Source organism: Hemibagrus wyckioides, linkage group LG03 (genome assembly GCF_019097595.1).
Source record: "Hemibagrus wyckioides isolate EC202008001 linkage group LG03, SWU_Hwy_1.0, whole genome shotgun sequence".
Taxonomy (NCBI): Eukaryota; Metazoa; Chordata; class Actinopteri; order Siluriformes; family Bagridae; genus Hemibagrus; species Hemibagrus wyckioides.
Genome location: NC_080712.1, coordinates 13,347,285 through 13,372,392, shown reverse-complemented (window position 1 = coordinate 13,372,392; position 25,108 = coordinate 13,347,285). Strand labels below are relative to the sequence as shown.

The 25,108-nt window shown below is 38.0% G+C and overlaps 1 protein-coding gene across 2 annotated transcripts in view; it reads left to right on the top strand.

The window, feature by feature from the left end:
• The first annotated feature begins 6,583 nt into the window (after positions 1 to 6,583).
• The window catches only part of LOC131351206 (kinase non-catalytic C-lobe domain-containing protein 1), a 34,727-nt gene continuing 16,202 nt past the window's right edge, over positions 6,584 to 25,108 (top strand). The window contains exons 1-15 of one of the 2 annotated variants that reach the window (XM_058386500.1): positions 6,584 to 6,937; positions 11,309 to 11,507; positions 13,936 to 13,994; positions 15,500 to 15,646; positions 17,947 to 18,064; positions 18,154 to 18,884; positions 19,017 to 19,131; positions 19,422 to 19,493; positions 20,226 to 20,287; positions 20,393 to 20,551; positions 20,767 to 20,844; positions 21,405 to 21,486; positions 21,881 to 22,073; positions 22,285 to 22,919; positions 23,428 to 23,566. In XM_058386500.1, coding sequence (XP_058242483.1) covers positions 6,833 to 6,937; positions 11,309 to 11,507; positions 13,936 to 13,994; positions 15,500 to 15,646; positions 17,947 to 18,064; positions 18,154 to 18,884; positions 19,017 to 19,131; positions 19,422 to 19,493; positions 20,226 to 20,287; positions 20,393 to 20,551; positions 20,767 to 20,844; positions 21,405 to 21,486; positions 21,881 to 22,073; positions 22,285 to 22,919; positions 23,428 to 23,566 — 2,894 coding nt within the window. In that variant the 5' untranslated portion in view covers positions 6,584 to 6,832. The remainder of the gene's footprint in view (positions 6,938 to 11,308; positions 11,508 to 13,935; positions 13,995 to 15,499; positions 15,647 to 17,946; positions 18,065 to 18,153; positions 18,885 to 19,016; positions 19,132 to 19,421; positions 19,494 to 20,225; positions 20,288 to 20,392; positions 20,552 to 20,766; positions 20,845 to 21,404; positions 21,487 to 21,880; positions 22,074 to 22,284; positions 22,920 to 23,427; positions 23,567 to 25,108) is intronic. The other variant, XM_058386501.1, reaches the window with a different exon arrangement.

Genomic DNA, 25,108 nt, shown 5'->3' with positions numbered 1-25,108 from the left:
GGGCTCATGACCAAATTCTTTGACTTCTTTGACCTTTCACAGGATGCTTTTTTTCTTGAAGCAAATAAATCACAAGTAGCACGAGGGCAGGTGCCAGAGAGCAGTAAAATAACTCCATAAACCTGTGTTTGTCTTCATCAGTGTAAGGATTGTTTAAACACACTGTGATTAACTACGAGCAAATTGGAGTCATGACGACCAATAAATCTGATGTTGCTTGGTGAACCAAATGAATTCATTGCTTGTCCCTGCTGAAGTTCTACATGGCTGATGATCTACAAGGTCAGCAATACATGAACATGGCACCCTGGCTGGCATACCCAAGGCCAGTCACATTGCTGCCTTGGAATGGCCTGGTTTAATTATTACTTTAATTCTGTTAAAGATTAGCTGTCTGGCATAATTCATTGCTCACACATGGATTGCTTCTCAGGGTTTACAGGCGCTGCAATTATTATTTATTTATTTGTTTGTTTTATTTCCAGATGGTTTCTAACCCATATATTTAGCTTCAGTTTTATTTGGTTCATTGGCATTGTTATTTATAGCTTGACTGCCTGAAGCCTTGACTGTTACGGATTCCCCTCATGATATTAACTGAAGAAATTTTAATTAATCAGAATAAACTATGCAATGCACTGAAGTAACTGACATTCTTAATAATAAGCACTAATCAAGTAATAAGTCAAGAGCAGACAGAAAATACAATATTATTATTATGAAGAAGCCTTTATTTGTCACATATACATTCCATTCACATTTACATTTACATTCACAGCATTTGGCAGACACTCTTATCCAGAGAGTCTTATAGATAGATAGATCTCTTAAAGTCTCTATCAGTTTAAGAATACAGCAGTCTAAAATCTCTGCACAGTGAAATTCAATTTATCACATATCCCAGCTTGTTATGAAGTTGGGGTCAGAGTGCAGGGTGAGCTATGATACAGTGCCCCTGAAGCAGAGAGGGTTACGGTGCCCCTTGATCGAGAGCCCAACAGTGGCAGCTTGGTGCTGCTAGAGGTTGAACCGTCAACCAAAATGTTTGCACCCAACATGAGGCTCAATCCGATGACCCTGAGATTAAGAGTCTCATGCAGTACTGACTCAGTTAGCCAGGCATAATGATGGAATATGCTTTAGACGCCTGGGGTATGATACCATCAATAAACCTATACTAGATTACAGCATCTCTATAGTGCACAAAGCCATCATCAGAGCACAATTAATTTATATTGTTACCCAGTCTTTAGTAGGAATAAGCATTTAATGCAGACTATAGGTCTACATTTCCATATTATACTTCAGGTCATACAGTGCTTTCAGTTGCAAGTCGCTTGCTTAAGATCAAATACGCCATAGAGACAATGATAACTGATAATTTTCACAGGGGAGTTAAAAAAGGAAATCGTAATCATAAGATCTCATCATAAGTGAACTTCACCAAGGCCTCAAAAGAATATTTTACAAATTTTACCTATTTACAAATCCTACCATATAAATCCAATTTGTTACCTCCACTAGTCTATCCACCCATGGTAAGGCACAGCATTAGGAGCACCTCTGACTGGAGCAGAGTTGTTGATGGTTTCCAGACCTTTGTCATTACACTCAGTTGTCCGTATAATATAAGGGTTAAAGACTATATAGTTCATGCATTCCCACTGAACATTGTGTGTTAATCATCTTCTACTTTCCATATGTATCAGTTGAAGTCTTAAAAAAGTTCCAGAAATATTATTGCACTTAAAACCACACCAGTGCCATACAAGTGCCTCATGCACTAAAATGCACTTTGCTTGGAACAGTGGGGTCTATCTTTTTTCTGTCCCTATTGACCAAGATGCAACAAATTTCTTGGGTCAGAACAACAGAATAACTTGCAGGGCTCTAACAGCATTGAGGCCCTGAGACCCTGAAAAGGTTGGAGCCAAACTGGAAATCTTTGTATTGCTGTACCATTTTCATCAAAACCTAATGATCTGATATATTCATGGCATAGCTCTGTGGAACTTTTTAGTGGTGGAGGACTGTTCAGGTACCTGCTAGGTGCCTGATCTGCATGCAATTACATCCCTTGCCTGCAGCTTGTGCGAGGTGAGGGAACATTTATGGGGGTTTAAATGTGAAACCTGGTTGCAGTGGTCACATAGCTGATCTGTTTGGCCATGAGTGTTCATGATTCTGAAATCTGCACTGTCCTTTCCAGGGATTCATTGCTGGCAGGATCAAAGAGTGACCCTTGCCACAGTAGGCAGATTTTGCCAGGTTGCTTCACACATGTCTGGCAAAGGAGACTGTGCTAAATACAATTGGTGTTATGCATAAACCATATCGGTGAAAGCAGCCCATATCTTGCCCCATATCCTGTCCCATATTCCAGCTGTCAGTTAGCTCCCAAACAGATCAGTCAGCTTTTGTGGATTGAAGTGAACACATTTTGTGCCCCATACACTGTAAAATTCTTACTGAAAGGTCATCAATATATCTACATTTAGTACATAGCACTTTTTCTGGAGAGACAACCAGTCACACAATACAGACATCAATAACTGCTAAGTGATCTAGGCCAACCGACTTGTGATCCATTGTACGACCTACAGCATGCGTCACAGAACAGGACAAGGTGGAGCTGCTGGTCTGAACCCTCCTTTAATGCAGTCTGAATTCTAGCATTGTGTGAAAGAAAGCATCTGGTGCTGTGGGCTTTACATCACTGTCCAACCACACTTTTTAAGAGTGGAGGTTACAGCTAGTTTAGAGCCTTCCAGTTATAAGTGTGAGCTGTCAGAAGCAAATCCAGACTTGTTTTCATGTTACTAAAGCCAGAGTTGAATATGACAGTTCAACTGCTGGAAAATTATTAGCCAAGGGACGGGGAGGAAAATTGGATGAAGGACATGAAAGAGATGAGCTTCCACATGAGTGTATGAATCATGAATTTCAAATGAGCCATGGGTACCCCCAGGTCATGCATATGCCGAGAAATTGACTCAGACTCTCTGCTTCTGTACCGATCAGCTCATGTTGTACTTAAGCATCTGTGACTAGCAAGCTGTCTAAATTGTTGCATTTGCATCAGATTCGACTGTAAATTAGGGTTCAAATCCACCAGATGGCTGTGCCATGATAACACTGGCATCCCTGCACATTCAGCACAGGCGTCCAAACCACTAAACACTGTGTCTTTCAGATAGTCCAGGCCGAGGCAGAAAGCATACAGTTGCTGACCATCTTCAACTTCCAAAGATACTCAGGGGTTCATTACATGGAAGAAAAAACAACCCTATCCTTAAAGATGTTTTAGATTAGACCCAGCTAAATCATCAGACTAAACTGAAAATATTGTGTGTTATAGTGAGGGGAAGCCACCCAAACAGAATCTAGCTACTGACCTACTATTCAGAGAAACATCTGAGGATGTGGAAAAACACTGAGGCAGAACACAGTAGGGGTAACAGAAGGAAAGCAAGTCCAGTCCTAGACAATCCTAGTAATCTAGCAGGCTCATCAATTAACATTGTATGCGGTATAGAGAGGGAAACATACAAAACCATGTTAAGAGAGTTTAGCAATGGTTAGACTGCGAGGAATGTGAATGAAAAACCCTGAGCAGATAACACTGAGGGAGAACTCAACCCAGCAGGGATAATAAGGTGTGAATGGATTTAAAACTGACAGTGTGATGAGTTTAAATGCAGTGTTACAAAGAATAGAATTGATTATAAAGCTTAATCAGGATATCTTATGTCTTACAGGTACAGAGATTTTTTATTCATTGAAAGAGCGTGTACGAATATTGTCAACTCGCAGTCTGGTAACATGGCCTAGTGTTTTTTTTTATGTTTCTTCTCTTTCATATTTCTTAGTGAGAGCTGTCTCACTCTCCTGAAAAATGCTAGCAGCTGAAATAGCTAGAGACTGTCATCATATTGCAAGTCTCTTCAGTTGGCATGGTCTACTTTGAGCCCCACTACACTACAGTCCCAAAGGGAGTGTGGGAGAAAGACAAGCTAACTAAACACCGCTACAGCAGCCATGTCCTCAGACTGTCCCGTCAGCTTCCTGTCATAATCCCCTGTGTCCTGTTGCATATCACCTACTTGACACTGCTTATTAAGAGAAAGTCTGTGTTGTCAATGTGAATCCATGTCAGAATAACTGTTACAGTTGAAAAGAATTACATTCATCTACATTACATTACACCCATGCGATATCATATGTTTCAATATAATCATTTTTCTCATTTTAATGCACAGCGATCATTTGCATAATTAGTCACTTGTGGGTGTTATAAAAAGACATCTGAAGGTCAGCTGTCACCAGAGTGTTAATTAGATCCCATTACAACACCTGTCATGTCCTGCTAGAAATCACATTTACATCTAATTCTATGTATGAATTATTCTAAGAAATCATTTACTAAGGGCTAATGTTCATTCAAAAGAAAGTATCAGCATAAGATAACTAACAGGTATTATAGCAGAACTTTTTCCATGCTAACTAGGAACATGGTTATTACCTGTATCATTTTCCACACCAGACTCCAGCTCTGTTAAAGGGCAGTCTGTCATATTTAGAGCCCTCTGCTGCCTGTGAAGCAAATTGCAATAAAAACACTGACAAGATTTCCTCTCCTCCTAACTAACCCTGCTTCAGTTATTGCTACCACTCCTGCCTTTTGGCTGGGAAAACAAAATGAAGCTGATGGCAGAGCTGATTTGCAGACAGCTTTTCTGTTCACTCACATTCTATTGTTCACTCACATTCAGTAACTGCTTTAGCCTGATGAGGGTCTTGAAGCCTACTGTGGGGAAACTGGGAGTGAAACTAGAACACACCCTGGTTGGAATACCAGCATACATTCACACACTGACAATTTATGATACCCAATCCACCTAAAGACCCACCTTCTTCTCAAAGACTTCTTATACCTCTGCTTTATGCACCTTGCTCCTTTAGCACTTAATTAAAAATAGTGTAAAGCACTACTTGTATTGTCCTCATTTGTAAGTAACCTTGGATTAAAGTGTCTGCAAAATGAAAAAATGTACCAGCATGTTTCTGGGAGGTGGAAGGAAACCAGGGAACCCTACGGAAACCTATATGCACATGGGGAGAATATGTGTAGAAATTCCAGTAACACAAATTCAGGTTCCCTAGAGCTGTGAAGCAGTAATGCTAAATGCTGCACCACCATTCTACACTTTTCATAAGGTATGTCTACAGTGAGACTGGTATTATGCAAAATTACAGACAGCACCATTAACTGGATAAGTAAGACAACAATTACACCAGCCGCCTTCTCTTCTTTGTTTCAAAAACAATCTTCATTATAATGCTCTCTTTAAAAAGTGTATTGTCACACCAGGTAATGCCTCTGATGCAAACAAAAAAATTATTGTTTTTAAAAGAAAATCCTATTTGGGAAGGGAGTTATACTTTAAGGGAAATGCACCAAATCTCTGACGTTTCTCTGTTTATAGACAAACATTAGACACTATTTACACACAATCTATTACAGCAGAAATAATGACATCTTGGTTGTAGGCGATGAGGTCCTTGATCACATTTAATTACAGCTCTCCTGTGCCCCTGTGCCACTGACACTGCGCTTAAAAACAAATTTCACAGCACACAACCCACAGACTAGGTCATACTTACATAAGTGTTTTTTAACATGCACAATGGCTTGCGTCTATGACGTCAGCTGCTTGTTTAGCCTGCGTCATGTCTGAGGAACGTCAATAATTCATCGGTCATTTCCAAAGTCAGCGGTGCTCACGATGAGGTGCATTGCGCCTGCGTGTTCCAAGACGGGGTTGCCAGATTTGGTTAAATTCGTTGTCGAATCTGTAAGTGTTGGGATTCTTTTCTGTGAACCGGATCATTTTACTCATAAGACCAGATGAGGCCAGACTCATTGATATCTTTTCGCCAGTGATTGGTTCAACATCCATAAAGGATACACAGATACGACACTACGAAAAAAAGTTACTTTAATTAGGACTATATTTTTTAAAACAGGCAACAGGCATTAAAACAAGTGAATATTTATTGGGAGCATGTTTCAGATATTTGGTGCATAAAATGATTTTTTGGTAGATAGATAGATAGATAGATAGATAGATAGATAGATAGATAGATAGATAGATTCATTATTGTCACTGCACACAGAACAACGTGTAAAAATGAAGAATAACAAACAAATTAATGATATAAACAACCTGATCAGATGGGACTGTTCAATTAAGATATAAAGAAATAGTAGCAAGTTATTGCACTTAACAGTGTGATCTGACAAGCTTACAAACTTTTAAACAGATATGTATGTGAACTTAAAAATCACATCTGTTTCAGGATTCAGGCTAGTAGTACATGATGTTAGAACAATATTTGGAACATTTCTCTCGCAGTAAGGTTAATTTAGGCCTTATTTTATCATTTTTTTTGAGCCAGCTTTGGATTGTGGTGTGTGCGTGACAATCTACAATCTGGCAAGCCGGCTTTCCGCGTGCGATTTCTATGTGGAGGCGCGCGGCGCCGCTCGTTGCCATGACAGCAGAGTTAGCAAACTGCCCTGTTGCCGTGAGCTCATTAACAGCCGCAGCGAGTCGGGACAAGCGCCTCTGGTTATTCCTGTTACTTCATCTGTTTTTAGTATTAAAATACACCCAGAGCCACTGTGCCAGGGCTCTACCGTGCCAGAGCTGTGCTCTGTTTCCGCTTCGATCGTCGGAAGTCACGCAGCACCAGCACCAACCTATTTTTCCATGAAAGGATCGTTTCAGTTGTCCAACATGATTTGAGTGGTAATAAAAGCAAAGCGGAGATGGAGACGTTTGGAGGAGGTGTAGCTGCCCTGGGGGGTGAAGAGGACGCAGAGGAGGAAGAGAGGGGGAAAGTTGAGGCTTTACCCCCGCTACTCGAGGATGAGGTGAGAAATCTGGAAGAGCATTGAATAAAATAGCCTGCCTGAAGTACATACCTGTCTTACTTAATGGCAGAGAATAACAGAGAATTTTTTTTTATTTATTTTTTATTTTATTACTTATTGCTATACACTTTAAATAAAGCAGTCCAACCATATATATGTAGTTCTTTGGTTTGTCCTTCTGCAGGAAGTTGAGGTTTTTATACTGAATCATTCAACACTATTAAAAAGATTTCCAGATATAAGTTAAGAGAACCATTAACTATCTACAAAAATAACCCCGAAGAACCACTTTGTCTTCTATAAGCAATGAAGGCTAGAATACTGAATGCAATATATTTATTATGCTCAATGCATTTTAACAAACTTCCCTTTATGGCACTATTTCACAGAAATTGACAGAATGGAGCCTGTTTGTGAAAAACATGGGAGAGATCCTATTTAAAAAAAAAAAAATAGAGATAGAGATAGAATAGAGATAGAACTCCATCATTGTAAGCACAGAAAACCTCTTTTCTATCTAAAAAAAAAAAATACTCAAGTTTTTTTCCCCCCTAAACTATTTATTTCTTCTGTACGAAGCAGGGGCTTGAGAAGTTGAGAAACAGTCTAACACTTACTTGTGTCTTAATTTTGTCTTAGATCGTTTATAGAGCAAATGATTTCTTCATGTTGCATTGACGTGTTTAAACTGTGTGGGCTACACTCACTAAATTTGGTATAAAAATATCTGTATATCTGTATCCTTTTAGCCCTGAACAATCTCTGTGTGTTAACTTGAGTAGATATAATGTGCAAACATCAGTGACGGAAATGTTATACTAATCTCCTGGCAGGAAGAAGTAAGGCTTAAGACCCTGCAATCTTTTTAGCACCTTTTGAATGACCCTTTTATAGCACTATTTATATCATAGACACACACACACACGTATATATGATGTAAATAGTGTACACTGTAAACGAAGAAAACGCATCTAAATAAAAAAAAAGAAAATGCAAATAACTGACATTTTTGGGTTGTGGATATGCATTAGATTGCTATTTATATCAGAAAGCACGACTGGAGGGAGCTTATCTTCTGATGCAGAAGCGTCTGCACTGTTTTGTCGTGTTAATATAGCATATCTCTAACTATGACTCATGCTCTATCAAGGCAAAATTACTTGGATCTTATCCCGATAGAGCACTCCAGGAATGAATCTGTGTTCCTCATAATGATGTTTCTTGGTTGACCCAAGAATCCTATCAGCTCACAACCGTTTTAGTTTTTGCTGTGATTCTCGCACTCAACTAATGTTTGTTATGCAGCGTTTGAGAAGTGAGGTTTCAGGGGATTAGGGGAAGATATCCCACAAATAGTGCTGTCATTTGAATTAGGATGGATAACTCTTCATGGAAAGTAGGATGGATGAATCTCACATCATTTAGTTATGGCATTCATCTTCATCTTTATTCTAAAGGCTGATAATGAGTAAAAATCCAGGATACAGTAAAATGTGGGCAAAGCTCACAAGTCTCAATCTTTCTAAAACTCTGGTCAAATAGAAATGTCAGCCACATAAATACTGTCTGAAGAAAATGTTAAACCATCAATAAGCATGCACATAATAATAGCCCCTCCTCCTAAGAATAGTCAGCTTCATGTACCGCAGAAAACACAAAGCACAGCTGGTTTTCAGACATCAACCATCAATCTGATGAGCATCTCCTTAAAGAAAGGAAGGAGTTAAAGGAATAGCAAAAACCCTCTGTGTGTTAAAATGTACACTTTTCCACTAAATCCTAAAGTTGTCTATATAACCACAACTTGTTTGATATGTGACTTTACCTATTTTATTTGTTAATTGGAGCAATGAGGATGACGCCAGATTTTTAGCAGGTTTTCTCTTAAAGGGGTGATGGATATAACTGGAGAAATCTCATCTCAGAGATCAGTTTACAAAACATAAGTATGCAAAACCAGAAGGAAAGGGGAACTTATCTAGGGCGAAGTGTGTAATTTGCAGAGATGGAGAGGGAGCGGGAGAGAGGGGATGTGTTTCTCTGCACTGTTCTCGTGGGAGTTTGCCTATTTATGGGGCGCACTTTCGCTGTAGCGCTTTCCAGCTCTGTGTCTTATACTGCAGCTTTCTGGGTCTGGCCTATTCACTCCCTGTGTTGACTGCGTGAGAGTGTGTTTTTTCACCTTGAAGATGCTCCAGAGGATGCATGTCCTTTGAAAGAGCTGTATCGATGTATAAAAAAAAATCAGGGGTAATGTGGAAATCCTGCTGATTTTAAATGTAGTCACACAAAACAACGCTTCAGTAGTTTGTAATGAACAGTAGTTTCCAGTCAAACTAGAACAATGAATGTCTGTGGAAAAAAACAACTGCTCTTTCACAGTACATGACATCATCACAGCACGGCATTTTGTGTAAAATCTATTTGGGGAACTAGAGATATAGAACAAAAGTTTCTCCTCAGTTAAAGTTGTGTGAAGTGAGACATAGCAGAAGCAAGACTTTTGAGTCAAAGTGTTTCTCGGTTTAGTTCTGCTTTGTGCTGTATTTAGACACAGTACCTGTTTCCCTGTGCATTTTTATTTTTTACTTCCAGAGATACATTGCAGATTTTCAAGAGACGACAAATACATTTGTAAACAGAAGATATTCACAGTGCTTAATGTTTACATTGTGTTACATTACATCCTTACACTAAAATATTTCTGCTCCTCATTCGTTACAGCATTCACAAAGTTTTGTAAACGTGTTAAGAATAAATTTTGAAAGGTCGCATTTACACAAGTACTCTAACCCATTAATATAACTTTCAAATTAAGCTAATTATCATCCAATTTTCAATGGTAATCCTTGAGATGTTTTTTCCAACTTGATTAAAGTTCACCTATGATGAATTTAGTTGATTAGACATGATTTGAAAGAAACACTTGTCTATGGAAAGCCTCACAGCTAACAGCGTATGTCAAAGCAAAATCAAGCCACTGAGTGAAACTGATATTTAGAGAAAGAAATATAATCATTCTAAAATGGAAGATGTTTATATCTACAGAGCAAGACCTTAGAGCTGCCCACCCAATCAATCTGGAACAAACAGAGAGAAGGGCTTTAGTCCAGGGGATGATGAAGAATTCAAAGGTCCCTCTAATGGCACTTGACAAATATGGTGGGAGAACCTGTCCAAAAGACAAGCTGTATTGCACTCTGCCTTCATGGTAATGTGGACAGATGGAGGCTATCCTGATTAAAATGCACATGAAAGATTCTGTGGAGTTTCTCAAAAGTCAACGAAAGAACTTTCAGGCCATGAAGCACAAAAGGTTATGGTCCAATTCAAGCAGGAGACACACCTGTTTTGTTAGTTGATCTTGATTTTCAGTAGACTCAGGTGTGGTGGCTGCCTGGTTGGAATGGACAACATGGTTTAATTACACCAAAATGAAACATTCTGTCCTGAATGCCAAGCACCACTGATCAACTGTGAATTCCATCCCTATGGTGAAGCCTGGTGGTGGTAGCATGATAATGTAGGGATGTTTTTGGACATCTCATTTGGTACTCAGAATTAGGGCAAGGCTTCACTTCCCAACAGGGGAAGACCTGAAACACACAGCTAAGACAACACAGGAGTGACTTCAGGAAACCTTGGTATATGCCTTTGAATGACACAGCCAGAGACTGGACTTTACGCTATGAAGCTATGGAGAGCCCTAAAACTAGCGGTTCAACAAATACTGAAGGCTAGATTTGGCCCAAGGGTGGTCATTAAGGGATTGAATACATATGTAAATCTGATTTGTGTTTTTCTGTTTCCATTCATCCACAAAACTGTATTAAAACTTGTTTTTTTCCTGATGGAGTGCTTTCTTGCTTTCTTGGTAACAAAAAGGAAAGGTCAAGGGCAATGAACCTGAATGCACTGTATGAGTTATACAACTAGCGCAGATTTAGAGATGACATCATGAGTCTTATGGTCTGAATGCTGTCTTTCACATCTAGAAATCTGAATTCTCATCACAAAGACTGAATAATAGACCATTTAGATCCTAGAACCACAATCACACTGACATTAAAGTGATTAAATACACAATGAATGCTTGGGATGAGCTGGCACAATGTCGTCAACAAAGAAGGTCAAAAGTGGTGAAACGGGGTGTCTCACGTCAGTAATGACAAGTTAAGAAACATCATTTACATATAATCTAAATGGAGACAGATTTAGGGTGAAATATATCTTTAGGAATCCTGCTTATAAAATTAGGAGGGAGTGTAAAACTCTCACAAAAAAGCAAACTGTCCAACAAAGAAATAATGCACTGAATGTAAACTCATCATTTATACATCTTTTATAATAATGTACTTCTCTCTTTAACAGGAGAATGTGTCTTTGGCAGATATCCTGTGCCTGAGAGACAGCTGTCTGTCTGAACAGGAGGTGTGGGCAGTGTGTGCAGAATGTGTGCGCTCACTGCAGAGCATTTCCTGCTCTCCACTTTTTTACACTCTCTGCATCACACCAGATACTCTGGCCTTCAATGCTCACGGCAACGTGTGCTTTATGGAACAGCTCAGTGGTCAGTAATCTTCACATTTCCCTCTGTGTGTGTATGTAACCCGCTGTCAGCAGTTCTGTTTGGGGGTAAAGAGCCTAGTTTTGATTTGGACTTGTGGAGGTGTCTTCAAAATTGTTGTCCTTGCAAATTATTCTTTACAAAGCCTAGAGGCTATTCTATAATTTTTCAAAAAGAACAATAAGATCCACAAGAGTTGCAGTTTTAAAGTATACTCTATTAAAGGTTATGTATTAATCATTCTGTCTTGATTTGCCTCCAGAATTTCAGCTGGCAGTAACTGAGTCTTTGTGCTGAAATTTGCAAGAGAGTGCACTCAGTCCAGATAAACAGGGTCTTCAGGAAGATCTAAATATCAGAAGCCAAGTTTAAACTAAATCTAGGTCTCTAGGATCAGGATTATCCATGTAGTATTGACTACTGAACTTGCCACTTATTTAAAAATAAAATGGTCATGGAAGCTATCTTTTGGTATAAAACAAAGTTTTAAAAAATGTTTTACTTAATAAAAGTTTTAGTAATTGCTAATTAGTTAAACTCACATCCTATGACATATATTTTGCCCATAAATAAGACAAGGCTAGAAATTCAGATAAATTTCTTTAGCCTAAAATGATCCAGTAGTGGAAACATGGCTCATGAATGAGCAAATTGTGCAGCCAAAGTACAAAGCCCTCAAAGAGTGAACAGAGCCACAGATATCTGACTTCCTAATTCACATCCTAATATATCTCCTAATTATTGGTCACACTGGACAGTGAAACTGTTGTTTTATTACTCTGTCATACAAGATATGAAGTGCAACAAATCCTATACAGTTACATTGGAGAACCAAAACCTTGTTATACATGCTTCATTTTCTAGAACCATGTAAGTGAGAGAAGAATTACTTCCTAAATTCAAAAGGTTATAAAAAATACTATTTCCCCTGATACTTTAGGATTATTCATTTGATTCGATGTGGTGCAGATAGAGCCAGAGTGAGACTGTCTTTCTTCCAAGGATTGTTATCTGAGCGGCCCACACACTCACTGGGGATGTCCACAAAGACAAATCCATAGTTTAAACTCTTAACAGTTTATTTGCAAAGATATTGCACCAACTACAACACAACAAATAAATATATGCAAAACAATTTTTTTAGGCTCAAACAGACACTTTTACTTTTATATCCACCACATTTACAGTTCAACCGATCTACTTTAGCATTTACTATTTGCCTGACTAGTGGCCTGTGTATGTTTATCTATAAAACATAACAGTAGGGCTAGAAGACAAGTCATGGAAATATGAATAGGGCTTCTCAAGGACAAAAACATCAAATCACTTTCACACTTAGATGGCCACATTACAAATCAGTCATTTAGAAATATCCCAGCAATGCCTTGAAAATCCCTTGATGCTTAAATTACTAAGCACTACACTGAAATTAGCTTGAAGATGATGGGAAGATGGGCTACCTAGAAATTGTAGCTTGTCAAGCTATATACTTATTATGATTAAAAGCAGTAGAGTATCTACTGTGATTTTTTTTCTCTGTAGGTATTTTGCATTTATATTATAACTGGCTATAGTATACACACAACCTCCTACTATGAATCAACCCCTCCATTTTCCTCCTTGAACATTTTGAGAGTGCTGGATTAGTAATTTATCTCTCTCATGGCTTCTTTGATGCAGTAGTACACTGTTCTGTGGCCAGTGAAGACTCCCTGCTGTTTGCCTTATCTTTCATAGTTGCTACATCTTTTATAGTTGAGAATATGTAATACAGTGCACCAAGGATAGCGAGAAGAAAGGAGTGTGACCTATAAAACACATCCAACACTGCAGTTGGGAACAGTTTGGAGGAGGCTGGGGATCCTCACCATCTTTGGCCTACTTAGATGAGGCGATGCTGCGGCAAGCTCCACAGCAGCCTGTGCTTGTGTCTTAGAGAGTAATGCTGTGTGCCTGGATTACTACTTGGAGGAAATAAACCCTCCTGTTCTACTTAGAACTACTCAGCAATGGTGTAATATTCGACAGGTCTCATGAACCCTGGTTATTTTACAGCAATACAATTGTCAAATGTATTTTGAAAAGTTATTTTTCATATAATATATTTCCAATATTTATGGATCTTTTCCTTTTTTCTTTCTACAAATTGAGGATTATGTATAGAGGGAATTCCAAAAAAAAGAAAGTCATCATTTATTATGCCTTAGTTCTTTCTGGTGAAAATGATATGATTTCTGTTGATTTCACCTGACTGTTTATATTTTTTAGATGAATGAAGGCGGGTCTTATGCTCAAAAAATAATTTTCTACTTTTAACAAAAATGGAAATGGTTGGTTTTGAGTTAAACAGAATTTAAAAGTCAAAAATCATTTGGTTTATTTTAGATGATATTTAATGATATTTAAATGTTTAATGTCATGTTTTCCAAAGATGACCCTGAAGGCTCCTTTGTACCTCCAGAGTTTGACAAGACTGGGAACACATTTGAGGTGAACTTTCTATATCCTGATATTTATACAAAGCTGAAAATTTAAACTGTCATTTAGTAAGAGCACTATACTATACTGCACTGTACATTTACATATGCTTTCTAAATTGCGCTATAGATGCATGGTGTTTGGTGTTTGGCATGTAGCCAGTGCCATATACAGCAAGATATTGGTGTGGAAAAAAAAAAAAAAGACAAGAACCACACACAAGATTGACCACACACTGTTGGGTAAAATATATACTGCTGCCCAAAAGTCTGAGACCACCTTGAAAATCTTTGATTTTATTCATTTATTTGTTTATTTAAAGCTGAAGATACACAGAAAGATTCAGAATTTTGAAAATTCAATTCAATGTATTTGTATAGCGCTTCTAACAATGGACGTGGCCTAAAGCACCTTTACAGAAGTATAGAAACATAGGGGACAAAGTTACTATTTTATCCCTATCCCTATTTTTATTACAGGGCTAGATCAATATATAAGTTGAAGCACATTTGTGATATTGATATATTATGTTTATTAGTAACTGTAATGTTAACTCCTTTGCACAGGTGAGATTGAGTCTTCAAATAAAGTGTGTATTGAGAGGATTTGAGTCAATATCATCTTGAGTGCAAACCGTCTTTAAAGCCAACAGGGGACCAAATACTAATTCTGAAATTCATATAAATATTTTCAGCTTCTAATTTTCACTCAATTTGTTGCTTATAATATCATTTGCAATGAAAACCTCTGTGTTAAACTGCAAAAGAGACAAACAGAAGCATTTTCAGTTGTGGTTACAGATTTTTGGACCTCAGTGTAGGATTTGATTTGTTGTGTCTGTTATAGACTGTGAATGCAGCCTGCCCTCCTTAATACAACAATGCAAATATCTGTTTTTGCATTGTTGCAAATATCTGCAAATATCTACCAGACCCAAAGAGCATCTTTTCACATACCAGTATTCCTGGAAAAGACTAATCTGACATGGATATAGGCGATCGTTTATGATGTCCTGTTTGAGCAGAGGGTGTAGATAAGCATTCATTTGTTAGCCTAGATGAGAGAGTGTATGACCTGCCACAGATGATAGATATTGCCTGGCCTGGCTGCAGGCAGGAAAATAGATGACATTGTTCACTTTCATCTGGATTTGTCTGTGCTCGCTACTTAATGGCTTTAGGAATAGCAGGATGACATAACCAAAACAGAATTATGTGTGGGTGGACCAGTTTCATGCAGGCATGACTAAGTTTCACACTTGAATTTGGCACTAATATCAGTGTCTGGACAGTCACCGTGATTAATTGGACAAAAACCAATTATTTCAATGTAACTTTTTTTTTAAACAAAAGAAACAGGTAATGGTAAGAGCTCAGTAGCACTAGTATTATTACTACTTGTCACTACCTGCTTCTATAACTGATGGCAGCACTTCTACTCAATACAATGCCTTTTTACTCCTGAGTTTTTGTGGCTGTTATCTGTTCTTTCCCTTATTTTATTTTCCTCTGTTTTAGGGTCATGTGTTCTCGCTCGGCGCCACGCTTTCAGCTGCTCTGGGCTACAATATAGAACCTGAGACTGAAGTGGAGTTGGGGGTCGATACATGCAGATTGCTTGAACAAATGCAAGAGGAAAAGCCAGGAGACAGACCTTGCCCAAAGGTTTGGAAAACTGTTTGAACATGTTACACTATATGATGTATCAAGTATTTATTGTATTAGAAATAAATGATTTATTATTAACATCATCAGGTTTAATGCTGCACTTGTAAGATGAACTATTCAGCATAGGCTAATACAGATGTAACTGTATACTGTGACTATTTTAGGTATGAGCCCTAAAATATAAGCCAAACAGACATAGATGACCCTAACACTAACTCTAAACTTATTTGGTGCCATATATCCAGTAGTGCAGCATACACCATAACATAAAATTTTATTTTTTCTGTTTGTTCTCAAACATTTTTTTTTTAATATAAAGCTCTCTTTGTGGATAAAAATGTCACTATGGCCCTCTACAACTACCCCCATCCTGACATTTCAGATATGAGTAGGAGCTGGATGGCTATGAATTGTTTTTCACTGGCACATATTTCATTATAAAAATGCTTAATAACATCTATTATTTTTTGCACCTCACACTGGTCTTTCCATTTCCCAACCACTAGCTAACACTCCCCTATTACACATCAGCTGCTAAGCAGAGAGGATAGGGGAAACATGTGCTTACTCTGAGACACATGAAGACACATTTTGTGAAGTGTATCATCACTCAGGGTTAAGCAATATCTGCCTCTTCCATATATGAACCCCTCTTCCATACATGTGAGTGCACAGATGAATTAGCTAGTGTTGCTATAACTGACAGAAGAGAGAGTAATACCATCCCTCTCCCCCCGAATGCATGGGCAGTTTTGTTCCCATGACTGCTAGGATACAACATTGGGATTCAAACTGGTGACCTGTGGATGATACGCTTGGTGAACGCTTTTCTGTTGCACCATTCAGAAGTCAACATCTCCTATTTACTTATTCATTAAGTACAGATCCAACTTTTGAAATTTTAATATCTACCCTTAGTGACCCACAGTTTGAGAACCACCTGTTTAGCATATTCAGTTACTGCTTAATTAGCAGTTAGAAGTCATTCTGCACCTTAAATGTGTTTCTGGGATCTACCCAGGATCCAAAAGAATCCTGAGCAGCATAAAGTGGTTGATAAAGATGAACGGATCAATGAAAAACACAGCCTACATTTCTTAATGTACTTACAGTTTGGGTAAATGTCACATTGTGTGTGTGCTTGTTTTAAGCATATCCTTGAGAATAAACAGGAGAACAATCCTTTGATGAAGGCAAAAGAAAGTTGAAAAGAAAGATGTTTTTCATTGTAAATGCACTTAGATGAAGAAGAAAAAAAGACTTGACTGTTTTCAAGCACATTTGCTTGTTTAAGCACTTACTTTCAGCTGCAGTGCTCTTAAGTGAGAGAGCTTTGCTGAGAACAGAGAATATTTCTGTTACTGGTGTGCTGAGAGACAGCTCTGTTTTTCATATGACCTTGGGATCAAGCATTTTTCAGAACCAGTCACACACTTTAAAGCTTAATTGTGATGCTTTCTGTCTCACTGATGTGTAATTGTTACCCTGAGTATATATCATCTAGCCAGATCCTGTCTATTCAGAATTCTTTCAAACAAGAATAAAGTCTCTGGAACATAATTATCTCTCACATGCCATTACCCATGAAGTGATGAAAGGCAAAGTAGAGCAGAATTATTTTTCTTAGAAGACCTAGTGGAAAAACTGTGCTAGATGCAGATACAGTACAGAGGTATAAGACATGAGTGCATATTTACAAGCTGTTTATTAGGATGCTTTCTAGGCAAGGATCAAACCAGAAAGGAACTAGCAGAACACAAGAGGAACTACTAAAGAAATAGAGCAGAAAGGCACAGTGGAATCACAATAGCTGTTAAATGGACAAACCAGACAGGCGTAAGTAAATAAACTAGAGAACAGCACAACAGACTAAATAACTTCCATGACAGCAGGGTAATGAGAACAGGAAGCATTAGCCATATAAAGAAAGTGGAGTGGGAAAAAAGGGAGCAATGGTGAACAGAGGGTGAGGGGTAAATTGGGACAGAATCAGGCGGCTGTGACGGTGTGTTAAACCTGGTTATTGAAATGTGCTGAAATTATAGCAAAGCAACAAAAAAGACATTTTTTCAAAGTCTAGCGAACCTTTCAAAATGTTGATCTAATGTCTCCCTCTTTGACAAAGGCCTTGGCATTTCTGTACCTCACAATCTAGTTGCATAACATCTTGTGTAAATGGATCTCAAAGATATTTTTAAATGGATCTCTCCCTTTCAGCTCTAAAGTTTTGATTAATCAATCAGTATAATATAATGCACAATAATATGCTATTCATCTTAGTGTTAACTTCTTCACAGGTTATTCTATCTCTAGCAGAAGCCAAAATCACAGATACTACATCAAGAGCAGTGTGTCGGAAACTCTCAGCCATCGGAAGAAGAGTACTGTCCATAGAATCAGTTGCACCTTTCCAAGGTTTTTTCTGCCCTCTTCTCTCCAAGTCTAAATCTTCTACTGTTGTTATTGTCTTAATAGTGAAATACATTTTTCAATTTCATTAACAGATGAGTGGGACAAATCATATCATCACTTTATGGAATATAAAGGTTCACGGTCAAGCTCGATTGAGAATCATACATATGACCAGCGCATGGCCAGACATTGTTCTTCAGATTCTCATGAAGATGAGGAGCATCTGGTTAAACAAAGGCGGAGAGTCTGCAATGGTTCATTCCGCTCTGGGAGCGTGGATGGATATAATGGTGGTCCAGTGTCACTCCGAGATGTGAATTCCTTCTATCCGTCTCAGAATAGCTCCCCCATTCTTAAGATGAGCCAAGAGGTGAGGTGGAGGAGATCACGAAGTGCCCTCAACCGCTCCTGCTCCATTCCTGACTCCAACAACCCCCCTGTGTTCTCAACTCCATCACACACAAACCTGAGCATGATGGTAGCAGATTTGTCAGAGATTGGAGGAGAGGAGAGTATGATGATGCAATGGGAGGACCATATGCCGAAGGAAACACACAAGAAGTCTACACAGGATGAAGATTCAGGCGGAACAGAGGAAAGTTTCAGCCATGCTATAGAATCTGTAAATAGAATAAGTAATGACACCCCTGCTCATCTCAGCATTGATGCAGATCCAGATTGCACAGGTCTAAATGAAGTTGTAAGGGAGGAAACCCCTGTGCTCTCCACGCATGTCGATGAGGAGATAAAGAATAGCAATTTGTGCTGTTCTAATCATATGACCAAAAGCATGCTGTGCCTCAAAGAGGAATCTCAGGATGAGGTAAGATGTAGGTTCAGAGTCTGTGTTTTATAATGAGATATTCTTTCCTTTCCTTTGTGATTTGTCAGATTAAGTACCTAGCATTTTATTCTAGCACATTTGAATAAATGTTGTACTGGCTTTAATTTGCAGTGGGTCCCTCTGCGGGAACTGCTGTCGCACTGTACAAGGCCGCTGTCCGTGAATGAGTTGTGGGCCCTGTGTTACACCTGCCTGTCCACACTGCAAACCTACTCCGATTTCCCAGGTTAGTCCTATACAGGGAAAAGATGTGGAGTGCCTGCTGGAATTAAAGGCCCAACCTGGAAATACTGAGCTTACACTTACTTGCTTACCAGTATGCACAGTAATCATTAGCAGGGACATAGTGGATATGTGTGGAAGAGTTCAGGAAGGTTTAGGATGAATTATTGTAGCATCACATTATACTGTGACAATTTTTCACAGGATTTGTGGCAGCACTTAAACGAACATCTGAAAGTAGCCTACTTTGTGCCTTTGTGTGTGAAATGCATGTTTTTTATTTGTTTTTAAAAGCTTACCTATGCCTGGACTCTGTGTATGTGGGCTGTGATGGAGAGTTGCTGTTCCTTATGCCTAAAAACACAGGTACATCTGTTCCCAAGACACTGATGAAGACAGAACATGCAAATACAGTGGACATGTCCATCCTCTCCCACTGACTCCCATTTAAACACACTATAGTATTACATCATACCATACTGTATGCACTTCATAGAGTGACCAATATCTGTCTCTATTGTGTAGGCTTGGTAATGCTGTTATCATATTTACCCTAACCTGAATTTTCGCTTGCTATGCTGCTCAGCTGCTTAGTAGCTAAAACAATATGTAACACTATAAAATGTAACTTATACCGCTGTCCCATGCTCTCCTGTGCTCCTGCATAATTGTCAGCTGGGTTTTCATTTGTCTAGCATTATACAGAATTCTATCAGGTTGGTTCATCCAAAGCATTACCTCACTTGGCTCTTTGAAAGTTTAAACATGATTTGATATGTAAATCTAGTTCAGTTCATATAGTTCCAAGAAGATTTTCTTTCTACATCTACTTGGTGTCCTGTCATTAACTAGTTCGGAAAAAAAATTGTGTATGACAGAAAAACGTTTCAACTGCAAGATCAACTGGCAGTTGACCCTACTGTTTATTAGTTAGCTGATACTGATACAGCTTTATTGTTCAATTAAATCTGTTGCTGGATATAATGTCTTGGAATGTCTTGAAATCAACAAAGGGCTTTAAGTACTAGATAGGTGTGTTTTTTTCAAGGCTCATGTTCAGTTTTGCAGGTTTACTGTCTTTTTTGTCATCATTTGTAGGATTCAGTGATGTCTTTTATGTAGCTCCTGAATTCCAGGAACATGGTATTTTAACAGAAAAGGTGAGTTGAGTGTTAACCCTGTTTTTATAGTGTATTGTCGCCTAATGGTATTTTTTTTTTATTTTTGAACGCTTTGCAAGTAAAATGTGTTTTGTTCCTTTCTAGGCCTGCATTTATGGAGTAGCAGCTATTTTGTGGGCCACAGCTAAATTCCATTTGTCCCCTAATCAGAAGCTAGCTATGCCAAGAAAACTCAAGAGGCTTCTGCTGGAGATGGCCAAAAAAACTCCTATTGAAAGGCCATCTATTGTTATGGCAAAAAAGGTAATAAACAGATCGTTTAAGGAATTTAAGTTAATAGCACGTGTATACCATATTTGTACATATGTTTATATGCAAATCTCAGTTGTACATAACATTAATTGAACAAGTTTTATATAATTATATCCTCATATGTCATTGAAGCAGTTTAACTTATAATAGGAAAGTTATAGACACAATGGTTTAAATACTCTTATTTTTTACTCACACTCCATCAGACTTGCCGTGATTATCTATCACGTCAGGGGACTGACGCTGAGACTGTGTGGACACATCTAATCAACAGACTTCACAAGGTATGCATTAGCATGTAGGGTTGCCAGGTACTATTAAATTAAGGGAAATATGACATCTTATAGGATTCCTCTTTAAAGCTCTAGTCAGTGCATTTTAAGCCTTTAAATAATTTGGAAGCTCTAAATTTGGATAATTTGGAAGCTATAAACTGGAAGCTAAGTAAACTATGTAATTACAATTTATAATTTTTATAAATAATTTTTATTTTCAAAATCATGTTTCACAATGAAACCACCTATTTAGAATAACGCAAAATACCATGCAATAATGGGTTAAAAATTCAATAAAGAGAAGAAAAAAATCAATAAAGAGCACTGAAAATAAAAGGCAAGAAAAGATTGAAAAGGTTTCTTGCAATGTCATGTTTTTCGACTCCAGTGGGAAGCCTTGTCGTGTGTATACTTTAATGTTAACACAGTTTGAAACATCATAGGTTATTATAGAAATATAGAATATCGTAAATATAGTATGATAATATAGCAAAGAGTTTCATCATATGAACTGTTCCTAATTTTGATCATTTTTTGAAATTTACACTTGCATTCCTGTGTAATTTTAGGCATCCAATAGGATTAATGAAGAAGAAAGTTTTCTAGATGTGGGCTCATTAAAAGACACAGCTACACCTGAGAGGAAAACTGGTACATTTGTCCTCTGAATCTTTCTTTACTGATTAAAGCTCATTACATTCTGTATTAGTACATCAAGAGTAGCTAATCCTACTCTAGGAAATATAAAACTCTCTGTTCTGCATAGTTCTTACCTCTAATCTAGCAAATTGTAATTCAAATGCTGTTCAAATGCATGTGAAGTAATCTGAAAATTAATTTGATCAGGTTTGATTACATTGGGGTTAAACCCCTGCAGGAATGGAGGTATTATAGATTGTAGCTTTCAATGTATAAATCCTTAACTATGATTTATTGGTATGTTTAATAAAGCATTTTAAGCCAAAATGCTTTACTTTATTTAAAATATTAAACATTTATTTTCTTTAAAATAATGTGTGCCATTTTTTTGTGATGGTGTTTGCAGGTTTCATCCCTCTGGGCCATGATGTCAGGTTGGCCCCTGTATCTGGTCCTCTTCCCCAGAGCAACTCTCTCTCTATGACAGCAAGGCTGCCTGAGGCTTTCACTTCTTTGGCGACCCACTTTACTCCTATAGTAGTGGCCCAGGAGGATGTCGAGGAAGAGGAATCGCCTATCCCTCAGCCAAGGCTAGACAGGTAGGCCACAGCTTTTAAGTATATAGTGTGAAGTATAGTTTGAAACAAATAAGCCAATTAGTCCTCAGCACAGTAAATGAACAATCACATACTAACCAACTTGACAGAAAAAGATTTTGTAGTCCATAGTATAATTTTTCCATTCTGAAATCTGTCAATACTAATAGTGTGTTTCTAAGAGATCTTATTACTTATCTTCATTGTGTTAAAGCATGCCCAGTGAAATTGGAATTGAAAATGAGGATGAGGGCCTGACCACTGACTCACCACAACTTCATGAAAACTGGATGCAAGAAGAGCAAGAGGACGACAATTACTCATCCTTGTCTAGTAGCACAACTGTTCTTACCTCTTCACCTCACACCAACATCCAAACAGCCTATCCAGTGTCAAACAGCCAGTCTCTGCCAACCTATCCCAATGTTGCATGCTCTGCTGGCATTTACAACAACTTCCTCCTACAACAGGACCCTCACAGTGGCCGTCTGACACTGTTTCCTGTTCACATAGCTGTTTCTCAGCCAATCACAGGCCTGGATCTTAGTCTGCCATTGAGGGAAAATTCAGAGACTGACTCAGGAACCCAAAACACTGAGCATGATGTGTATCGTGTAACCAAGAATGGAGAATCTGATCACCAATTCACATCTTCTTACCACAAGAGCAGCAAAAGCGACATGCCAATTAATAGAGCTCACTTGAATATCACTGAACCTCCCCAGAATACCAGGGTATTGAGCAGTATACACCAGAGCCAGCCCGTCCTGCAGCAGGTCATTGGTCTTATCAGAGAGGAGTTTGCCTTTGACTGTTATCTGGAAAATGGACCAGAGGAGCTGGTAATGGGTAATTGAATTATGTTTTTTTGATTAAGTCAGCCATGTCTTCATGCAAATGCTGAGAACTTTCTCATTTGATAATAGACCTAATATTTCATGGCCTAGTGCTCTCTTGTGCATTGCTGTGGAAATTAGATTAGGGCTTTAGATTCTCAAGCATAATACCTTTTTTATTGCTTTAAAGGAAAATTGGCTCACATATCTTAAGCATATTATGCTGATTAAGCATCTATTTAATTAAGCTGTAATTACATCATTAATTTTGTTATAACTACACTATGACCAAAAAATGGATGAATGCAGTTAATTAGAGCTATTGAATTTGTTTTTGTTATAATTTCAATTAATTAAGTTAATATTATTAGTAGTAGTATTAGTAGTAGTAGTTGTTGTTGTTGTTATTGTATTGTTTTATTTTTATTGATTTTTTTTTTAAAAATGGGACGTTCGATATTAAATGATTCTCTTGTAACCTTGCTGTGTATAATAGTCATTTTTATATTCTCTGTTTGTAGGAGAGTACATCCTTTCTTTAACAAATCTGCACTTCGAAACCTTCTGTAGAGCAATAGTGGAGAAGTTCAGTGATCTCCACTGGGATAAAGACCTGCTAGGATTGCTGCACTGTCTTGTCAATCAAGACCCCTCTTTCCTGTAAGTAGCAGGTAACCATTTGCATGTGCCAGGCTTTACAGAAACCACTTTTTTATGTTAACCTATCTATTGTCTTATGTCTGCAGTACTGGGATATCAGTATTTGACTCAGATAATTATGATAAAACTATTATTTTATTATTGCCAACCTATTATGGTCACCAACAGCACACACACACACACACACACAGACACTTTTTTCTATATATTAACTCAGAACAGCCTAAATTGGTTAGCTTGGTTGTGCTTTATGAATTTTAATTTACTTCCACTGAGACTTTCACAATACCCACTTAAGATACTAAACCCTCCACTACTCCATTCTACTCATCATTAGCATGCATACTAGAAGCATCTTAAAAAGCACTTCGCCCAGTCCTTCTCCAGGCTGACAGGTCCCTATGGTAACACAAGAGCCTGGGCTTTGGATGGACAAGAAGTCACTTGAGCTTAATTCAAGGCTTGAAGGGGTTTAAAGGAGCCAGATGTATACATAGACGAAGCCAGATGTGTAAACAGAGGAGAGTAAGCCATGCAGATGATGCCACGCCTTTTTAGAATTTGTTTCCGGAGGGGTCACATGAGGAAGAAGAGTTACAAGGAGGGTGTGTAGCATGGAGGATAGAGCATTAGTCAGACACAATAGACCCTTTCTGCTGGATGAATCACATGACCCTCAGGCCCTTTTCTGTGTAGGCTTGGAGGGCTGGGATGATGAGATGATGGAGGGACAGAAGCAGAGATCGAAAGTCACAGTTCTGTTTCTCACTGAAACTGCAAACTGTTGCAAAGAGTTTTCTAGGGATTTAGGATGGATGCCAGGAGAATTCTTGAGTGGCAGGTTACTTGCTTTCCAACTGGTATGTGTTGCTGAAGTGACTCAGCTGTTATTTGTTTCTGCTTGAAGAATTGAAGAATCCTAATTTCTAACTGCAATTGCAATAATAGTCATGTAGTCATATATATGCAGGTTGTTATTTGTGGTAGAATTGCCTAGAAATGCTTGTTTGTCATTTAGTCCTTTTTATGAAGAAGGCTGTTATTTTTTTCTGAAAAATGTGTTAAGCCATGCTTTGTTTTATATAATTGATTGCACTGTTCTATAGTCTGTACCATGTGCTCTGTATTTTACTGAGCTTTTGCTGACATTTACAATTATTTATTAACTGGGCAGTCAAATGCATACAAGCAAGGTAGAATTATATCCCAAGAGAATCAAAGTCAAACAAAGTTATTTGCAGCTTTAATGGTCAGGTTCACCAAACTGTGTTTTACTCTATTTAATAACAATGATATATCTAACCACAAAAACCACAAAAACGTTAAAGTAAAGAACATTATACACACTTGTCAAAGTCCAGCTGATATTATATGTTTATTTGGTAATATAACAGTAATATTCGTAGCAAAACAACTAAAAAGATATTAGTGAATGTAGCAATACATGAACACACTCCACACAGAAAGGGCAGACATTGCTGCAGTGTTTATTTAATTCAATTCGATTTTATTTTATTTTATAGCATTTTTAACAATGTACAT